Below are 19,045 nucleotides of genomic sequence, written 5' to 3' on the forward strand. Positions count from 1 at the left end.
ATATTCTCAGAGCTGAAGGTGTTTTTCAAAATCAATTGATAAGTCCAGATTCGAATTTGAACCTCAAGAAAATTATTAGTGTGTGGTCTATTGAATTTTCTAACTGGTTTCAGACAATCATATGAGTTAATTAATATGCCCTGGGAAGTTGGACATTCTTCCAAGCTGTATTATGCTTTTGATTTCTGCAATAACTACAATCTTTTTGCAGCTGAGATTTGTTCATATCCCCAATGTCGACGTAAAGGGAGGTGGTTGAATATTCCTTAACAAAAGCATAACTCTAGATTCTCTTGTTGTAGTTTGGAACATGAATTGTTTATATGGATTATTTAAACCCTAATAAAATATATTTAAATCTAGAACCTATGTATCACTTCTTCAAAAGTTTGGTTAATGTAGATTTGATTTTATAATGTTTCTTCCTCTAGTTTCAGTGTAATTTCTGAAATTTGATAGAGGAAAGTCTGCTTGATTGCAATTTTAAATTAGGATGTGTTTTCAAAATTTAATTATGGCAGCTCTTAATATCATTTTGTTTTGGGACATTTCTTTTTTTTTTTTATTATATTTTATTGGCTTTTTACATGTTACACACAACACTTGCCATTTAGGTTCAATTATAGGATACATGCACATATTCTTTGTAATATACATTTCTGGTTCACACATCAGGCAATATTCATTATTTTCTATTCAAAAACTAGATTGCCTCCACCATATCGAGCCATGGGTGCTTCTGAAGTTAACTCCTCTGAGCAGAGTGGTACCCCTGTATAGTTGACACTCGTTCTCCCCCCCATCGTCTCGAGAGCAAGAGTTTTGGGACATTTCTAACCTCTAGCCAGACTCTTTCCAAACACTATCCTGGTTGTAAGCATCTGGGGCACTTCCGGTCAATTAGAGCAGGATTGTGGAGCTTGTAACCAAGTAAAGTATTTGTAGTGGAAAGACTTAGGCAAGATTAATATTCAACTATCAAACTAATACTGACCTTTCCCAATAGCAAAATGTTATCTCAAAATAATTTATCAAACCATTTCTACCTTAACTTTAAACATTTCCACTGGCGATTCATTTGGGTATGGTCAGCAGGGTCTGGAAGGTTCATTTTCTGAGAGTTCATGTTTTTTTACCCTAAAAAATAATTGTGTTGAAGATTAAACGGTATTCATCAAATTTTTTTCTATCTTGTAATTCATATGAAGTACTGAAATTGTACAAACTGATAATGCATTATCGTGATCAACAAGTGCGGTAACGTATTAAGCGATGCACTGGTACACCCTTTCTCAAGACACATGTGATATCCTGCCTGGAGGTGATGGGACTGGACTATGTCGTGCACACAGTAGCTATAATTTGCATGTCAACCCCAGCCGCCTGCATGCCTCCTGAGAGCCTCCCACACCATAGTACTTTTTCCCCCAGGCAACTGTAGGTCAGTTCACCTGCTGTCAATTTTCAAAAGAAGCACATTGTGACAAAATGAGAAAGCTTTGATGGGGTAAATGAGGACATGAGACTGGGGAGTTTGATATAAAAGATATCAACTTTACACAATATAACACCACTCAAGCCCATCAATGCCTCTGTGGGGCTCACTCAAACAAGCCTATGACTGAAAGGGGCTAATGTGTAACCCACTTTTTCTCTCTGTATTCTTTCTGTTCTTATTTTGAACACCTGCAAATAGTGTTTCTTAATTCATCATAAGCAATTGCACTTTACCACAACTTGATTAAGAAACTTTTTACTATGCATGCCCAAATACTAGTGTACTTTCCTAGTAAAGTCAGTTATTTACAATCTACATTGTTTATCTGCGTGCTCTTGGTTTAGTACAGTAACACAGTTTTTGTTTGCATTGCTGAATGTTTTTTAGGTTTGAAAGTAAGAAATACATTTGATCAGACTATCAATACTAAATTATCTTCTTTTGCCTTCTCGTTAGGTCATTTACATCTTAAAGGGAGTGAAGAGAAAATGTCAAAATCATTAAAAAATTACATCACCATCAAGGTAATCAGCAAATATTCTGAGTGCCGCCTCCTCAGAATGATAACGTGTTGTCTATATTTTGCAGTTGCACCGCTGTCGTTGAGGTTGCATGGAGCTGTAGTTAATATTTGATAATGCCACCTAATGAGTTTCAAAATTAATTGAAAAGTAAGTGGCTTAATCAGACTTTGCTGCATTTAATAGTGCGCAACCTGCAAATCGCAGAGTCGTTCACCCACTGAGCTATCTCATTAGCTAAAGTATCTCATTAGCTAAAGTAGTAACATGTCAATATATGCATTAAATAATTTGATTTGAACCCAGGGAGAGGCCAGCCTGATCCCAAAAGAGTCGCTAATCCTTGGGGGTTCCTAATTAGACCTTCATCTGCCCCCAAAAGGCATTTGTTGTCCAGGACGAACCATGGGAAGCAAGCATGGTCCGGTCAGCATCACTGGAAAGGGCCCCATAGTGTAAGGTATTGTATATTATAGTATTTTGTATAGACCTTACAACCCATAGGTAGGCGCTGAAGAGCTTAGCAAAATGGTTCTAAAATGAAAAAACTCCATCCATTATTAGATGTGTTCATATGCGTGCATGCTGTGTGTGCATTTGGGCCCATGTGCTGTGTTGCTGCATGTGCATCCATTGTGTAAAAGCCAAATCTCCTGGCTGTGTCAGTATTTGTTCTTTATTGTTGAGTTTACCCAGTTAAAGACTGTTTTGTCTTTTTTGATCATAGTGTAACAAGCAATGGTATGTCCTTTAATTTACGAATTTAAACCTATGCATTTGCTCCATTCCAAATGCGATTCTGTGTTTTGCTTAAAAGAACGTTGCATCAGGTACGAAGGCGCCCAAGGAAAATTACCACTATGCCTTCAATATAAGCAATACAGGGAAAAAAGGACATTCCCGAACCTCGCTAGCATCGCAGATCATCATAGCACCTTACAATAAGGAATCCATAAGAGGCATCACTTTATCGGCACCACCAAAAATATGGTTATTCCTGAGATAATTACATCAGCCACTGACCCTGGAAGTCTAATCGCTTCTATTAGTATAGTTATCATCTAGTCAACTTTATTTTTAAAGACCTCTTGCAACAAACGTGTAAAAATAGGATTATTCCTTCAAAATTCAAGAAAGTATGTTTCATTACCATGCAGAAGCGTTTTACCATACCACTGCATTAAGAGGATTGTCTTTTAAGTGATAGTTTTCAAACATGAAATTAGAAACATTCATGATTCCCCACCCACCCTGACAACAATGCCAATAGTGAACTAAGAAGCAAGTCAGTTGTCATGTACCCCCTGGGTGGCCTAGGTTACTGATATATGTGGACAACATTATAATCAAGCACAGGAGAAGATTTTGTAGAGCGCACTTTCTGAACTGATGTATTTCGAGGTCCTCTTATATGCCATAATGGAGAAAAAGGAGGCAAAGTGAAGAAAGAATTGCCTAGGATCACACAGTTTGGTCAAGGGAAAAGTCGGGATTGATCCCAGGTTTTCTGGTTTACCATGGTGCAGTGCAGCCACTTAATGTACATCAATCCCTTCCCCTACAACCACCTTAACAAATATGACGGACCCAGGCCCCCTACCGCTACCAGGGCCGGACTGGCTGTAGCAGGCATCAGGTGTTTTCCCAGGAGGCTGGAAGGGTGGGGGCTGGTTTTGCAGTTGTGGGGGCTGATTTTTGTTTCTGGGAGCCGGTTTTGCAGTGGTGTTGCAATATCGGCCCCCAGTAACAAAAGCAGTAGTGCTTCATTCTTGCACCGCCCCCCCACGGCTTCCCCCTCGCCCAATGGGGATGGGATGCTGGTCCTACAAAATTGCCTGGGCTGCTTTGGGTTCCCAGTCCGGCCCTGATGGCCACCCCGCTGGCATCAGCGTGAACCTCAGTCACACCATAGATAATACTTTGTGGCCCCAGGGCAAATGTTTGTGAGTACCCATGATCCAGAGCTATTGAACAGACATTTTTAGATGAAGCTACAGACATCCTTAGCTGTCTGCCAGGGCTCATGACCACCCAACATACAATATACAGAAAAGGGCTTTGAGTCCGCTCCATTGAGTCAATGATTTGTTTTGTTAGACATCTTGCATTCAGGCATCGACTTGATGAGATGTCTTTCACGTTTTGGTATCAGGCAGTGGCATTTCATATACGTTTCGATTTTTTATATACATTTTCAATAGGTGTCTAGTGAAGGCATTTAATTTTCTAGGAAGGCTGCTGTGTCAACTTCATGGTGTAATGGCCATTTTATATGAGGGAATTTCCTTATCTATGACACTGACACCTTGCAAGCAGCAACCTCTCTGCAGGCAGTTAATAAAATCTGTCTCCTGGGTCCAGGGATTACAGCACCTGTAAACGAGTGGGACAGATGATGCTGGCGTGAAATATACTGTTCCTGTCTTCTTTCTGGGAGCTGGAATTTTTTAGAAGCCATTATTTTCTCTTTTTCGTCAACTGCTGTGTTGCTACCTCCCTACAGGCCAAGGGCGTTGCCCAGTGCTGTATTTATTACCTGAACCTCTCAGTTTTGCCTTGCCTATATACTCTTTTACAGCTCTTAAACATCAAACTTTGGTCCTTACCATAGGTATCTGTCAGCGTCCTCCATTTTCTGTCTGGCGAGTTATTATACCCTGTACTTTTGTTGGCAGCGTTCTGTTTAAAGCTGTGGAATCACAAATATCCAAGGCTGAATTTGTGAAACGGCTGTATGTCCCGGAGGTCGTTTCCCACCACCGCTCAGTCCATATATACTACTACTGCTATGAGCTAAAAAAACAAAACACTTTCTTGACCATTCCTGCTTCTCTCCCTCCACTATCCTTTTCAAGTCAACTAACAGACTAAAATATCCACCACTTAAATTAATTTCATAGTTCCCTTTACTAATTCCCCACTAGTCCTGTTTGGGTTCCAAAGTAGCGTGCTACCTGCCGAAAAGCCCTTTGGCACCTTATCAGGGATAGCAAGCGCTATATAAATGCAAACCCTTGCCTCGTCAATACCTCCCCTTTCCTTTCTCAATCTAAATAATAAACTCACATGTCCACCGTTCAAATTAATTTAATATCACCCTATACTAATTCACCACTCATCCTTTTTGGGTTCCGTAGTAGTGTGCTACTCGCCGAAAGACACTTCGATGCCTCGTATGGGGTAGTAAGCGCTATATAAATACAATTACAATACAATACCCAGTGACAGCTAGAATTTCACAACAACCATTTTCCAGGATTATAAATTGACAGACCCTTTGGTAGGTGTTAATATTTGGGAATACCAGCCCCAACCGGTGTTTAGGAACTTCCAAGAATTTCTGGGGTATTCTTGGATGCTTCTTCTGCCACAGAGGCTCAGATCAGAAGATAGTATTCTTAATCCTCATCTGGAGTTCCTGGAATGTTTAACGCAGCCGCGGAACCACTGTCATTTAGCCGCTGCATCTGACCCAACCCAAAAGATAGCTAGTTTACTCCATCTATGTGGCTTTTGTTTAATTTCATCGATCAGTGGTACAATGTTAGCTCTAACCAGTTCAGTGATTTGAGTCCTTAAGGTATTTCAGGGAGTAATCTTTACATTTAAAGGAGATAGTCTCTTTGATCCTGGCAGTTCAGCTGTATCAGCAGGAGCCTCATCTTTCAGGGGAGGTTTACTTTATAGCCTGAAGGCCTTCCAGATTTTGCTAGCAGATCAAGCACGGGTGGGACTGAAAATTCTGGGGCCTAGCACAGACATAAGCCGGTCATCTGCAAATAGTGTAATTTCATGTTTTGTTCTTCCACAGATTCTATGCCCTGTCCTGTGATTGTCTCACTACTATAGACAAGGGTTCAGTGGACACTGCAAACAGCTTTGGTGATATTGGACATGCATATGACACCCCCCTTTGAATATCGCCTTTGTCAGAGCATTGCTATTAACAGAACTTCCATTCAGGATGGATAGGGTGTTCCATCATCACCATCTTTATCCACAAATCACCCATTCTGAACTTGTCACATCTGTGCTCGGGGTATACAGAAGATTGACCATGGTCAGAAGAAGATTGTGTGTGCACCACACTCTCAAACAGCTTGTTGCTGGACGTCATGGTGGGCTGGGCTACAATGATGATTCTGTTCCAGTAGTCAACCAGAGGGTTGTGTAGCGATCAGATGATTTAGATGATGCTGGCAGCAAAAAAGCTGCAAAATCCAGCAGTGAGCAAAGAAGGTCAAACTTGGTCTTCCTGACATGTTTAGCTAATGCCATTATTCTGAGGGAAGAGGTATGGTCTATCTTATGACCTACCCTTCGCTGGATAGATGTTTGTCCAGACAACACTATCGGAATTTCCCAATCCAAGATGACGCGCAAGCCTTTCCTGTGATGTCAGTGCCTGTTTAATCCTATAAAGAAAATTATCGCAAAAAGATGATGCATCGCAGCGCATTCGTTTCCAAATTCTGTCCATTCTTCCCCCCATTTGTTCTCTGTTTTTTTGGCCCTGATCTTTGCTTTCTGCTGTAGTATTCTTTTTGGATTATTCTTGTGGATTGTATGGGCTGGTTCTTCTCTCTTTCTGATGTCAGAGGGAGTTTTGTACCTTGCTTAGCATCTGCAACATAAAACATAAAGCTCCATTTTCAATCAAGCATTATCAGTCCTTATGGGACTTTCTGACAGTGTTACGTGTGTTACTCTGTTCATGGTGACACTCTGACTACTAAAGGAGTTCATCTTTCCTCCAGCAGTAAAGAAAGAAACTGAACAGACCTTTTACAGTCCCTTACTGAACTACATATTCACCCTACTCATAAAAAAAGTCCAACACACCTTGAAGAAAGCTTTTTTCAGCATCCAGTGCCAATAATACCATTGGAATCTTCTTGTTTTCTTTTTCAGCAAAGTGACCCATTGTCATGCTGTTGACTTTGACCTGTTTGGGATGAAGCCAAACTGAACACCATGAATGAGGTCTGGTAGAAATGAAGTTTGTTTCCTCACCAAACCCTTCCTGTACAATTTGTTATCAAGGACAAGAAGCAAGTTGTGTCTGTAGGATTTATGTTGATATTTTAACAAACATTGATACAATACAGATTCCAGTGCAAAAAGAAGCGCTGGTAAAGCCATTCGGTCTCACATTGGTAATTTCCTAATTTAGGCAAGAGGTATTAAACGTTTGAAAACAAAAAATACAAATGCTGCTCTCTAAATGTGGTGTGCATGTGATTACAATAAAAAATCACATCGAAAAATACATTTGGAAAAGACATGAAATGAAAGCAGAGATTGGTGCACCAACCTTGGCACTGAAATGGACTACTCTTTAGACAAGGTGCACACGCAAAGTCGCATCACTTACAGTGAAGTAGGCTGACCCATTAGCCTGTGTATAATGCTACAGCACGTGGAGGAGGGACTCTTGGCTGCGCATCGCCCTCGTACACAGCCAACAACGGCCTTTGATGGAGACCTGGGTATGTCCAACGTCTGTCTTTACTATCTCTTCTCTCACCTGTTTGTCATCCACGACTGGTTCAACGGGTGATGGTCGGACCCCACCTACAGAGTGGAACTCACACAGTTGGACTTCTCCCAGATACAGAGCATGCTTTACGGAGCCCTGATCCCCCTCTCATTGCCTTTGGTGACTCGGTGGTATTTCTTGCATGGAGAGCAGCCATGCTCACGCAGCAAAACCCACTTTAACTTTGCACCTTGTTGAGGGAAACGCAGCCTCTTAGCGGCTTTAGCCCTTTGTACTTTATTGGCATCACAAGACTGGGGGACATTTGGTCGGGAACTCATATGTGGTCCTTACATGATCTACAACAAACATATAACCTTACGCACTCCCAATTTTTTAAATACCTCCAACTCAGACACGCTCTTGCCGCCCACTCTCTTCCATCGTAATCCCTGCCAGAGTTTAGCCCGCTGGAAACCAAACTGTTGATTGGACACATGGGCAGGGAAGAGCTCTCATATGTCTACCGCACACTCATTATTAACTCTCCCGGCACAACTGATGGGAAGACTGGGTGGGCCCCATGTAGGATGAAGACTGGAGGGTTGTGCTAATGGCCCCACAGGAACTATCAACTTCGGCCAGATTGCGCCTCATTCAGACCAACTATCTCTTCTCTGTTTATCTCTCCCCACACGTTTACATAGAGCCAGCCTACACCCCACCCCCATTTGCCCGCAATGCGGCATTCAACCAGCAGATTTTTGTTACATGGTTTGGCCATGGGACGTCATACTTACCTATTGGATGGATGTACTCAGGGAGTTGCCGGGTGGGGAGTGGTCTCGTTGGGAGATTTCCATGTCCCCACTACTAATTCTCCTTGGGGTATTTGAGGGGACTGGGGGCACAAGAGCAGAGAGGCTCTTCCTGGGAATGGCCCTCCTGGTGGAAAAACGTGACATTGCGTCACAGTGGTTGGACTGTAGACCACACACTCTGGTAAAATAGAGGAAATGTGTGGACTGGTGTGCACAGCAGGAACGGGTGGTCTACGAGGCCCAAGGCTGTCCTCTGAAGCACGACAAGGTGTGGGGAAATGGCTTGGACGTGTTGCTTAACTATATGTGCTGTGTCGCTAGTGCGCTTCATAAATATTTATGTACTGTTTAATGAGTACCAGATGATGTGCCCTGTATGTTTTTTTTTTTAGATAGATAGATATTTTTATTGTTTGGGTAGTCAAAACCATTACAATAAAAAAAAACATAGTGCATATTAGCCGACTTTTTAAAGCACACTGCAGGTGGAGGGACGATGCTCAAGATTAAAATTTGACCATATTAAAATTGAAAATTAGTAGGACGGTTGTAGGATATCTGTTCAGTTCACTTTACATTCGTCAAGACCCTTCACATGGCGATATGACTATTAAAACATAAAACGTGTCCTGGATAAAAGATAGAAACCATAAGAAATACCATCCGAGTGCTTGTACGTAACTGTTAGAATGATCTGACAACTTTAGACTAAAAGCAATTCTCTATGTTATCAAAATCGGCGTTTGCCTCTGCGATGAGGCACAAAGAAAATGCTGAGTGCCGACCTTTCTTGACATGAGTGAAGGTGCCTCGCAAAATTTAAGGAATTCACCACCATTTTTTTTTAAAAGTTTTTATTGATAACACAAAAGTTACAACAAAAACAAGGCAATAACCATAATAATTACGATCATGTGTCCACATAGAATGTTGCTCCAAGTAAGGCGATAAGAATCATACAATTGTAACCAGATACATAGGGGGGGCAGTGGGGAAACATTGCGATAAATACAATTAATGAGCGATACATGGAATGTCGTTCAGGGGGATAAGGAAACATCAGGGATTAAGTCATGCGGGGGGGTACATATATTTCCACGGTAAGCATTCCACTGGGACCAGACTTTGTTCCATTTTCTGGGTCTGCCCCTAGCTAGATACACAATTTTTTCCCTAAACATACACCAATCCATGCCCTCCTTCCACACCAATACCGTGGGTGACCTCTGGGAACCCCACAACTGCGCGATGTCTCTCTTAGCTATCCCGAGGGTCGCCCATCGGATCTGAGCGGCAGTGTAATCATTCGGTTCCCACACATTCAACAGGCAACGCCTGGCCTCAGGCAGCAGGGACACCCCGGTAACTCTTTCCATAACAGCATGTACTCGAGCCCAAAACGCAACCACCTCCGAGCATTCCCATAGAAAGTGGAGGAAGGTACCAGGCATACCACACCCACGCTTACACGACCCATCCAGAGAATAACCCATTCGAACCAGACTCGGACCAGTGACATACACACGGTGCAAGATCTTGAACTGGACAAAGCGAAGACGGGCAGGTATGGCGACCTCCTTGGGCGATGACAACGCAGACTGCCAGTCCTCGTCGTCCAGCTCCAACCCATCATCAGTCCATAGTGCTCTGAGGCGCACAAGTAGATCAGCCCGATTATTGATCAACTTTTTATAAATCAATGAAATCGTGCTATCAGGCACATGCCGTCCATTATACGGTCCTCGAGAGGAGAGGACTCAGGAATATCAGTGCCAGCAGTAAAAACCGAGAGTAAGGCATGACGCACCTGTACGTATCTAAAAAATTCCCTGTCCCCGAGCTCATATTCCGTCCTCAACGTCTCAAAGGTTTTAACATTACCCTTAGACCAGAGGTCACCCACGCTGCTGATGCCAATCATGTCCCACTTCTCAAAACCTTTTGTTCTACACAAACCTGTACGGACTTCTTACTTCCTATATTGATACATGGTATGTGCCTTACTCTACTTTTTTAACGCTTCCATTGGTGTTAAAAGGCAATAAATCTCAATAAAAATGTGTTTATTGAGGAGGAGCCGAGCCGGCGACCAAGATGGCCGCCTGAAGATCGGCTCCGGCCGGCTCCGCTCCACCGGCTCGTGATCCTGACCATAATCCTGTCCCCCAACCCGAGAATCGGGTGGGGGAACTCAAGCGGAGCCCGTAGCGGCGTCCCCGGTCTTTCCTGGTGCTCCGGTGACCTTGCTGTGCCGCCCGCAAGTTTGCGGCCTACGGCGGCTGGGAGCCGGGGCCTCGATTTACAGCGCCCGCCGGCCGGAGGCTGTCGACATCGGCTGCCGGGACGGCCTTGTGCCGGTCCGGTTGGCGGTCGCGGGGGTTGCCGGCTGTTGCCCACTTGCTGGCTCTCCTGCTTCCTGAAGCCCCCACTGGAGGGGGGGCTCCCAGAATAACGCTCCTGGATGAGTGGTGGTCCCCCTGCGAGCCCGAGGAGCCGGTTTGGTGGGGTTGTCAGCCCTAGTTGTGATTACTGTGGCCGGGCCTGCAATGAGGCCTGCCTGCAGGTAGCTGGTTGGGACGCCCTGCAGAAGCCACGGCCAAGGCGACCTCGTCATTTTTGAAGTGGTGGAGGAGTGGGACGGTTGGTCTCGCCCGGTGTGCCGGTGGTCCAGGTGGTGTCCCACGAGCTGGTGGGGGTACCCATCGGATCCCGGTGAGCAATCGTGGCTCCAACAGGTCTCCTGGATTGCTGAGGTGTGCTGCAGAGGCTGGAAACTGAACTGCGACGGACTTGCATTCCCGGTGAGCCTCTGCTTGGGTCGTTCATGGGGCTGGTCGGGGCGCCGGCGGTACACATGGATTTTTGCCCTTGGGGTCTTGGCAGCTGTGCGCCAGATACTGGGGCGCTGGATTGGGTCAGGCCTTAGTTGAAAGGAAGGTATACCCATAGTTCGGCTGGGTGCCCTCAGAGCTTCATTCCAGACGGTGATCTCCTGGTGTGCGATAAGAGGGCGACAAAGACGGACTCGGACAAACAGCCGCCCAAGACCTCCAGGGGAGGACGACAGGTGCAATCTAACAAGCTGGATAGGTATACCATGCCTAGGGGTTGCCTCTGGAGTCTAAAAGGGGACCAGGTGGCGGCGCCGAAGATCGATCTGCAGCGGAAGAGCCAACCTTAACAGACCTCATGGCAGCTATTAATGAGGTCCGGACGTCCCTGGGCCAAAAGATGGAGACTCTGGAGACCAAGCTTGATACCGTGTCGCTAGAAATGGGGCTGATCAGGGCTGACCTCTCAAAGGCGAACGAAAAGGGTAAATCACTGGAGGTAAAGACAGCGAGTCTCATAGACGATGTGAGCCAGTTGCAGCAGGAGGTGCGTGATCTTCGGACATATAGAGAGAGCACCGATCGGCGGCTGGATGAATACGAAGGGCGGGCCCGACGCAACAACGTTCGCATCCTGGGTGTACCGGAGAAGGCGTAGGGGCAGGCTGCGGATCTTTTCGTGGAGAACCTTATCCTTAACCACCTTAAACCAAAGGGCCTCCGTAAGTTTTTCACGGTGGAACGGGCTCATAGGGTGCCTGGTGGCAGGCCCCATGTTGGGGCGAATCCTAGACCGATCATAGCCCGAGTCCTTAATTTTCGGGACAGAGATGCTATCCTGCAGGCGGCTTGTGCGGCTGATCCTTTGGAATTCGAAAATGCAACCCTCCTGTTCTTTCCGGACTTTACTCAGGCGGTGCAGAAGCAGAGGCAGAGGTTTGTCTCGATCAAGAAGGAACTGAGAGACACAGGTATGAGATATGCCATGATGTTTCCTGCCCGGCTCAGAGTGGAACTTGAGGGTAAGGCCTGGTTCTTTGACAACCCGGAGGTGGCTGCGGACTGGTTGGAAAGTGTGCAGCGCCCGGACAAGGAGCCAGGCGATCAGGAGGAAGCTGAGGAACAATGACTTGGTGCAGCGTGAGCTCAGCGAGGGGCATTGGACAGTTGTTCCCGGGGGTGTGTCGACGGGGTTCGAGTTTGGACTCCCTGCAGAAATGTGTGTGTCATGTTGTTGAAGATTTTTGGGTGCAGGGGAATCCGTAAAGAGTCGGGGGGGGGGGGCGGGTTGATTCGTAGGCCCTCCTCTGTGTTCTACTTTTAGATTTTTGTAGTCTAGTTGAGGGTGACAGGCACACTGCTAGTTGGGGATGAGCGAAAGCCGTATGCAGGGGTGCAGGGAGGGGGGTTGGTGGAGGGGGAATTGGATGGATTTGCGTTTTATTGTATTTTGTATTTTTGTATGTAATTTTTTTTCACACTGGGTGTCAACATACTATCCTGTGCTTTCCTGGAATAACCATGTCCTCCGTTAAAGGGGGGGGAGGGAATCTCCGCATTGAGTTGGAATGTGAACGGACTAGGGGACAAGATTAAGAGGGGTATGGTTGGCCAGTTAATTCGGAGACTTTCTCCAGATGTGGTGTTGCTGCAAGAAACTCACCTAATGGGCAAGAGGTGTATGGCTCTTCACAGAGGGGGCTACAAGTTGGTTGCACATGCTGGGTTTACGGCGGGCTCGAGAGGGATCGGGATTTTGATTAAAAACTCCTTTCCGCTGGCCATACAGGCCACATGGTCTGATAACAGGGGTAGATATGCTGGTATCTCTGGGTTGTGGGAGGGGAGGACTGTAACTTTTTTGTCTGTGTATGTTCCTCCGGCCCTTCAGACTGATACCTTTCATGATTTGTGCAGGATTTTCTTGACGTTGCCAGTTGGGTTGTTGATTGTTGGTGGTGATTTCAATGCAGTTATGGATGGGTGTGCTGATCGATGTTACCGTCCCGAAGATGGTTGACTGACTTTGTGGACACCACTGGCCTGGTTGATGGTTGGAGGCTTAGAAAACCTGGTGTTCCTCAGTACACACATGTCTCAGCTGCCCACAAATCCCTCTCTAGGATAGACTATGTACTGGGGACCTCAATTTTGCTTCCTGTCGGGACTGGACCCTTGTTGCCGTCAGTGTGCTGTTCCTGTGTGCTCCTCCTCTTGAAGCGCTGCACCTCGCCGTACCCGCTTCGTGGGTCCCGCTTCGCTGTGCTCGCTCTCTGTGGGAGTAGGCTCTAAGGAAGGGTCGGATCCTTCAAGACTGTCGTGGGGTGGTCTGTGTAGTTCCAGGGCTGCGAGCGGTTGGTACAGGGACTCCATCTCCTAGGAGTCCCTGTTAGCCAGACCCGAGACACCTGGGCCGCTCTCCCTGATTGACACGCCCCCACCGACGCTGTTAAAAACTCTAGGGTGGGGAAAGATAGATCCAGCCGAACTAACAGCCAAGGTGGTATGTGCTGTATACCCGGCCATATTGAAATGTTTAGACACTGACATAGGGGAAGAGGAGGTTCTGCAAAATTTTTGATTAATTCTGGAAAACGTGAACAAAACACTAACTGTAAGGAAGAAAGGGAATACGGACACAAAAAAAGGGTGGTTCAATCATAAATGTACACTGGCCCATAAAAGTTTAAAAAGAGCACTATCTAATACAGTCAGAAATCTGGAGGAGATAAAGACACTAAGAAGGTCCTATAGCTTAGCCCGCAAGGAAAGAAAATCTGAATTAAAACAAACCTTGTGGAACCAACTACATGAAATTTCCTTGAACAAAAATAGTGAGGCGTTTTGGAAAGTGGTGAGAGCCCCGTTCCTAGTAGACAACAAAAATCAACCATCAGTAGAGGTGGCTATCGACAGACCAGCATGGGTAAATCATTTTTCAAAAATATTTGGGAAAAGCCCAGAAGTAGATCTTGCAGGGGGGAGCGATAGCAATACCCAACAGATAAATCCCCTCCCAATCCCATTAGTTTTTGCATTAACTGAAGTTATGAATGCAGTTAAGGCAAGTAAAAGCGGGAAAGCCCCTGGCCCAGATGGGGTACCAGTGGACTTTTTTAAATACAAATTAGATTTGTGGGCCCCAATTTTAAAAAGGTTATTCGACTCTGCTATCAAGTGTGGGTTGCCCAAATCTTGGACCCAATCTACTATGGTCCCTATTTTTAAGAAAGGTGAAAGACAGGACGTCTCCTGTTATCGCCCAATCTCGCTCCTGGATTCGCTGGGGAAAGTCCTGGGCAGAGTGGTTCTCCAGCGTCTACAGGAGTGGGCAGAAGACGGTGAGATTCTTTCCGATATTCAGTTTGGCTTTCGAGAGGGCTTTGGGACAACGGAGCAAGCCCTGAATTTGGCGTTAATGATGGGGAAATACGTCTCAGCAAAGCGGGGTAGGTTGTACATGATCTATGTTGACCTGTCCGCAGCTTTTGACTGTGTTTCCCATTCAAAACTATGGTCTGTTCTTACCAAGATGGGGATAGAGCCGGCCCTCGTAACCTTTCTGAGAGAGCTTTATTCAAATGCTTCTGCCAGAGTACGTTTTGGAGTGAATGGCGAACTATCTGACTCGTTCGCGGTGGAGCGTGGTGTCAGGCAGGGTTGTGTCCTGGCTCCCTTTCTTTTTTCCCTCTATACAAACGGGCTTGAGGTGGAGATGTTCAGGGGGGGGGGGGTCAGGACCTTCCTCGAGTAAGAAATCGACCGGTTTCCGCTCTTTTATACGCGGATGATTCCGTGATACTGGCACGCACTCCACGCGAACTGCAGAAGGCATTGGATAGGTATGCAAGGTTTATGGGCAGCCTGGACCTGCGTATAAACATTAAAAAAACGTACCTTATGGTGGCAGGAACAAGGAAAAAAGGGGGAAAGGCATCTTCCTTGATAGCGAAAGGATTGAAGTGACTGCCCAATATCCATACCTTGGTATTATGATGGATGAAAAGATGAATTGGAAACCAGCCATAGAAGCCCAAAAGCACCAGCTGTTGCGAGCAATCGCTGCCCTCAAAATATTCTCTCAGAAATTAGGAAAGAGGCCTCCAGTAGAGTTGCTCCATATTTATAGAGCGAAGTGTCAATCTATCGCACTTTATGGGGCAGGTCTGTGGGGACACAAAAACACCAATCCCCTACAGGTTGCAGAGAATACCTTTTTAAGATTTCTTTTGGCGGTCCCCAAATGTGTATCTACTTTTGCCTGTCATATGGAGCTAGGTATTTCGCACATAGAGGACTTGGCAAAAATACAACCGCTCCTGCTGTGGCGACGTATATGGACCACGACAAAGAACTCTTTTTCTAAACAGATAGTGACAGACTGCATGTCACTGGATTATGCTGGGAAAATCGAGTGGCTCATGTATGTGAAGAACTTCCTCATTGATCTAGGGTTTGGTAAATATTACTCTGCTCTGGAATTAATTGGTGAAATATCCAGAAAAGATTTTAAAAAAAGGGCTTTGAGCCATGTAGAAGAGTTACGGATTTGTACTGAGGCAAGGAAACCCTCGGTCCAACACTCCATGGCGGTTATGACCACCCTAGAGATTGAGCCGTATCTGACATATGTCCAGTCACAATTTGAGCGTTTTTTACTGAGAAGATTCAGAATGAATATTTTCCATAGATTGGTGGCATTCCCGACGAAAAATAGTTGGGATGATTGTTTAACAGCGTGCCCATGCGATGATACATCAGAACAAACCACCATGCACACCTTTCTGTTTAGTAAATTTTATTCTGTACACCGTAAACTTTGGCTGATTCCACTGCTAAGAAAAATGGGTCTTAGAAGTTTTCGTCCCGCTATGCTGCGTCTGCAATTTGTAGAATCAGAAATGGCTTGCAAATGTATTGCGACCCTTTTAAAATGTATTTTTAAGCATAGAGAAAATCTTTGACAAAGCCCCATTGTACATATTAGGAAAACTGAGATAAACCTAAAAATGCTTGCTATGTTTAATTTTTTTTACAGTTTTAATCTTAATGAGTGAAAAATCACCCATTTTATCATGTAAAAGTAATAATTGGCGGTTGTATATGATAAGATATGTTTGTTGTAAGTCTTTTATGTTTTTTTAAGTACTTTGAGAACCGAATAAAGATTTACTTACTTACTTACTGGTGCCCGCGGCCCAGGCTGCGTGGCTCCGAGAGGTGCGGCACTTGGCCAGGGGGATTTCGGATCACTCACCGGTTTGGATCAGTTTAGACCTTGGTGGGCGTGATGTGGCCCAGGTAGCACCCATAAGCGCTTGGAGGTTCCGTGACCCAGTGGCAAAGAAGGAGATTGTGCGTGTAGCAGCCAGATATTTTCGTGAGAACATGGATTCTGTAGACTCCAAGTGTTCCTTAGAGGGGAACTGCTATCGTATGTTTCCGAACAGAAGAGGAAGGAGCACGCTGAGATAGATAGGGTGGAATCAGAGTTGCTTGCGCTGGAGCGGGAGGTGTTGCGTGCCTCTACACCGGAGGGGTTGCATCGCTTGAGCCTCCTCAAGGATGAGTACCGGAGTCTGGCTCGAGACAACGCAAAGTCGCAAAAGGCCGATACCCAGAGTAGGGTGTACGAGCATGGGGACAAGGTCGGGAAGCTGATTGCTTGGTTGGAGAAAGGGGAGTGGGCGTTCCGGTTGGTTCCGGTGCTGCAACCAGCTGGGTTAGAAGAAATCACGAACCCGCAGGAGATTGTGGATGAGTTTGCTGGCTATTACAAGAAGGTGTATGCAGCTGATTGTAAATAGCCGGAGTCTGAGAATGCAGACATGATTCGTGACATTCCGATGCCCGCTCTTTCGGAGGAGGACAGGAAGTTCCTCGACTCTCCCCTCACAAACGATGAAGTGGCGCAGGCGATTAGAGGAGTTTGTTCGGGTAAGGTGTCTGGCCCCAATGGACTCTCTGTTGAGCTTTACAAAGTAAATGCGAATAAGCTGGCCCCTTTCGTCAGGGACATGTTTGAGGAGAGTAGGGAGAGGGGTCTGCTCCCATATGATCAGCGGGTTGCGAACATCATAGTCCTGCATAAGAAAGGTAAGCCAAAGACCGAGTGTTCCTCCTATCGACCGATCTCCCTGCTAAATGCCGAACCCAAAATCTTGGCTAAACTGCTGGCGTCTCGCCTGGTAAAGGTCATCACGACGCTGGTTCATCCGGATCAGTCAGGTTTTATGCCTCGCCGAAATACGGCTCTTAATTTGCGCAGGTTGCATGGGGTTCTTGGAGGGGCATCGCAGATACACAAGCCGACGATTTTGTTATCCTTGGATGCCATCATGGCATTTGACAGAGTGGAATGGCCCTATCTTTTTGCCGTTCTTGGCAAGATGGGCATAGGCTCGGAGTTTGTTTCTTGGGTCCGCCTTTTATAATCCGGTCCGCTGGCCCGAGTAGTTGTCAGTAACCATAGATCGGTAGATTTTGCGTTGTGGAGGGGCACCAGGCAAGGATGTCCTCTCTCCCCGCTGTTATTTGCAGTGGCGCACGAGCCACTTGCGGCTTGGGTCCGTTGGGATAGGTCGATCAAGGGGCTCAGATGGACACTTGACTGGGAGGATAAGATATCGCTCTACGTGGACGATATTTTGCTGTATTTGACCTCTCCTCGGACTTCGCTTATAGCATTTTTGGACGTTCTGGAGGTGTTTGGAAGGTACTCAGGCTTCGCCATTAACTGGACGAAGTCGGTTCTTTTTGTTTTGAGTGGTGACCCCCCGGAGGTCCCTCCGGGTGGTCCGGTCAAAATGGTAACGGAGGGATTCCAGTATCTTGGTATTTTTATATCCTTGGACCCTCAGAGCAGATACTCCAAGAACCTGTTGCCCCCCTGGTTCGACTCAGACGTTATGTGACCCACTGGAAATCGCTCCTGCTCTCTCTCCTCGGTCGCGCTGTTCTGTTTCAAATGATGGCTCTTCCTCGTTTCCTGTATGCGCTTCAGAACTCCATGGACCCGGTTCCTCCGGTATACTTCAGGGAGGTTGAGTCTCTCCAGAGACAGCTCCTTTTGGACGGTAGGCCCAGGATTGCGTTTGCGAAATTGGCGTTGCCGTGGTATGATGGGGGGATTGGTCTGCCTAATATCCGTAAGTATTATTGGGCGTCACAGTTGGCAGCGGTTAATCAGGCCATTTATGGCTCGCCGTTGGACCCCGGTTATATCATGGACCGCGGCCAGGTTCCCGGGGGAGAATTTACTAGGGCATTATATGCGCGGCGCAGACGTTTTCCCCTGGTGGGACCGGCAGCGGCTGCGGTGCAGGTCTGGCATGAGGTTAACCGCTCCTTGGGTGGGAGGGGAGGATTACACTGGCTACACCCCTCTGGAACTCTGAACGTCTGGGCAGTCTATGGAAGTCCAAGGGCTTTGACAAATGGGACCTTATTGGGATTTCCCGAGTGGGGGATCTCTGGGGTAAAGATGGTATCCTTCCGTTTGAAACCCTGCAGGAACGGTATCAACTGCAAGGGAGCGAGAGGTTTCGTTACCTCCAGATTAGACATGCGTTGCGTGTCGGTATCCCCCGGGATACTACGCTCCCAGGGGCCTCCCCTTTGGAGGACCGAGTACTGGACGGTCTTCTTCCCACGAAGACGATCTCCTTGATTTATAGGAAACTAGTTAACCACACGGAGGATCCCCTGGTGGTCCTTAGGGACAGGTGGACAGCTGATGGACTGATGCTAGATGACGAGGACTGGAGGGAGGCTGTGGCCTCCCCGAGGGTCGTTGCAATTCACATGCAGCTCCGGCTGGTCCAATTAAAGATTCTTCACCGTTGCTATGTGACCGGCCCACGGATGGTGCGAATGGGCTTGGCTGCGAGTGATGC

General features: G+C 46.3%; 1 protein-coding gene across 3 annotated transcripts in view; it reads left to right on the forward strand.

Moving 5' to 3' along the window:
* The window catches only part of CARS2 (cysteinyl-tRNA synthetase 2, mitochondrial), a 742,767-nt gene that overhangs the window by 620,213 nt on the left and 103,509 nt on the right, over positions 1–19,045 (forward strand). For all 3 annotated transcript variants that reach the window (XM_078657536.1, XM_078657535.1, XM_078657534.1), the window contains one exon: positions 1,955–2,022. In XM_078657536.1, coding sequence (XP_078513662.1) covers positions 1,955–2,022 — 68 coding nt within the window. The remainder of the gene's footprint in view (positions 1–1,954; positions 2,023–19,045) is intronic.

Source organism: Lissotriton helveticus, chromosome 8 (genome assembly GCF_964261635.1).
Source record: "Lissotriton helveticus chromosome 8, aLisHel1.1, whole genome shotgun sequence".
In the NCBI taxonomy this organism is placed as follows: Eukaryota; Metazoa; Chordata; class Amphibia; order Caudata; family Salamandridae; genus Lissotriton; species Lissotriton helveticus.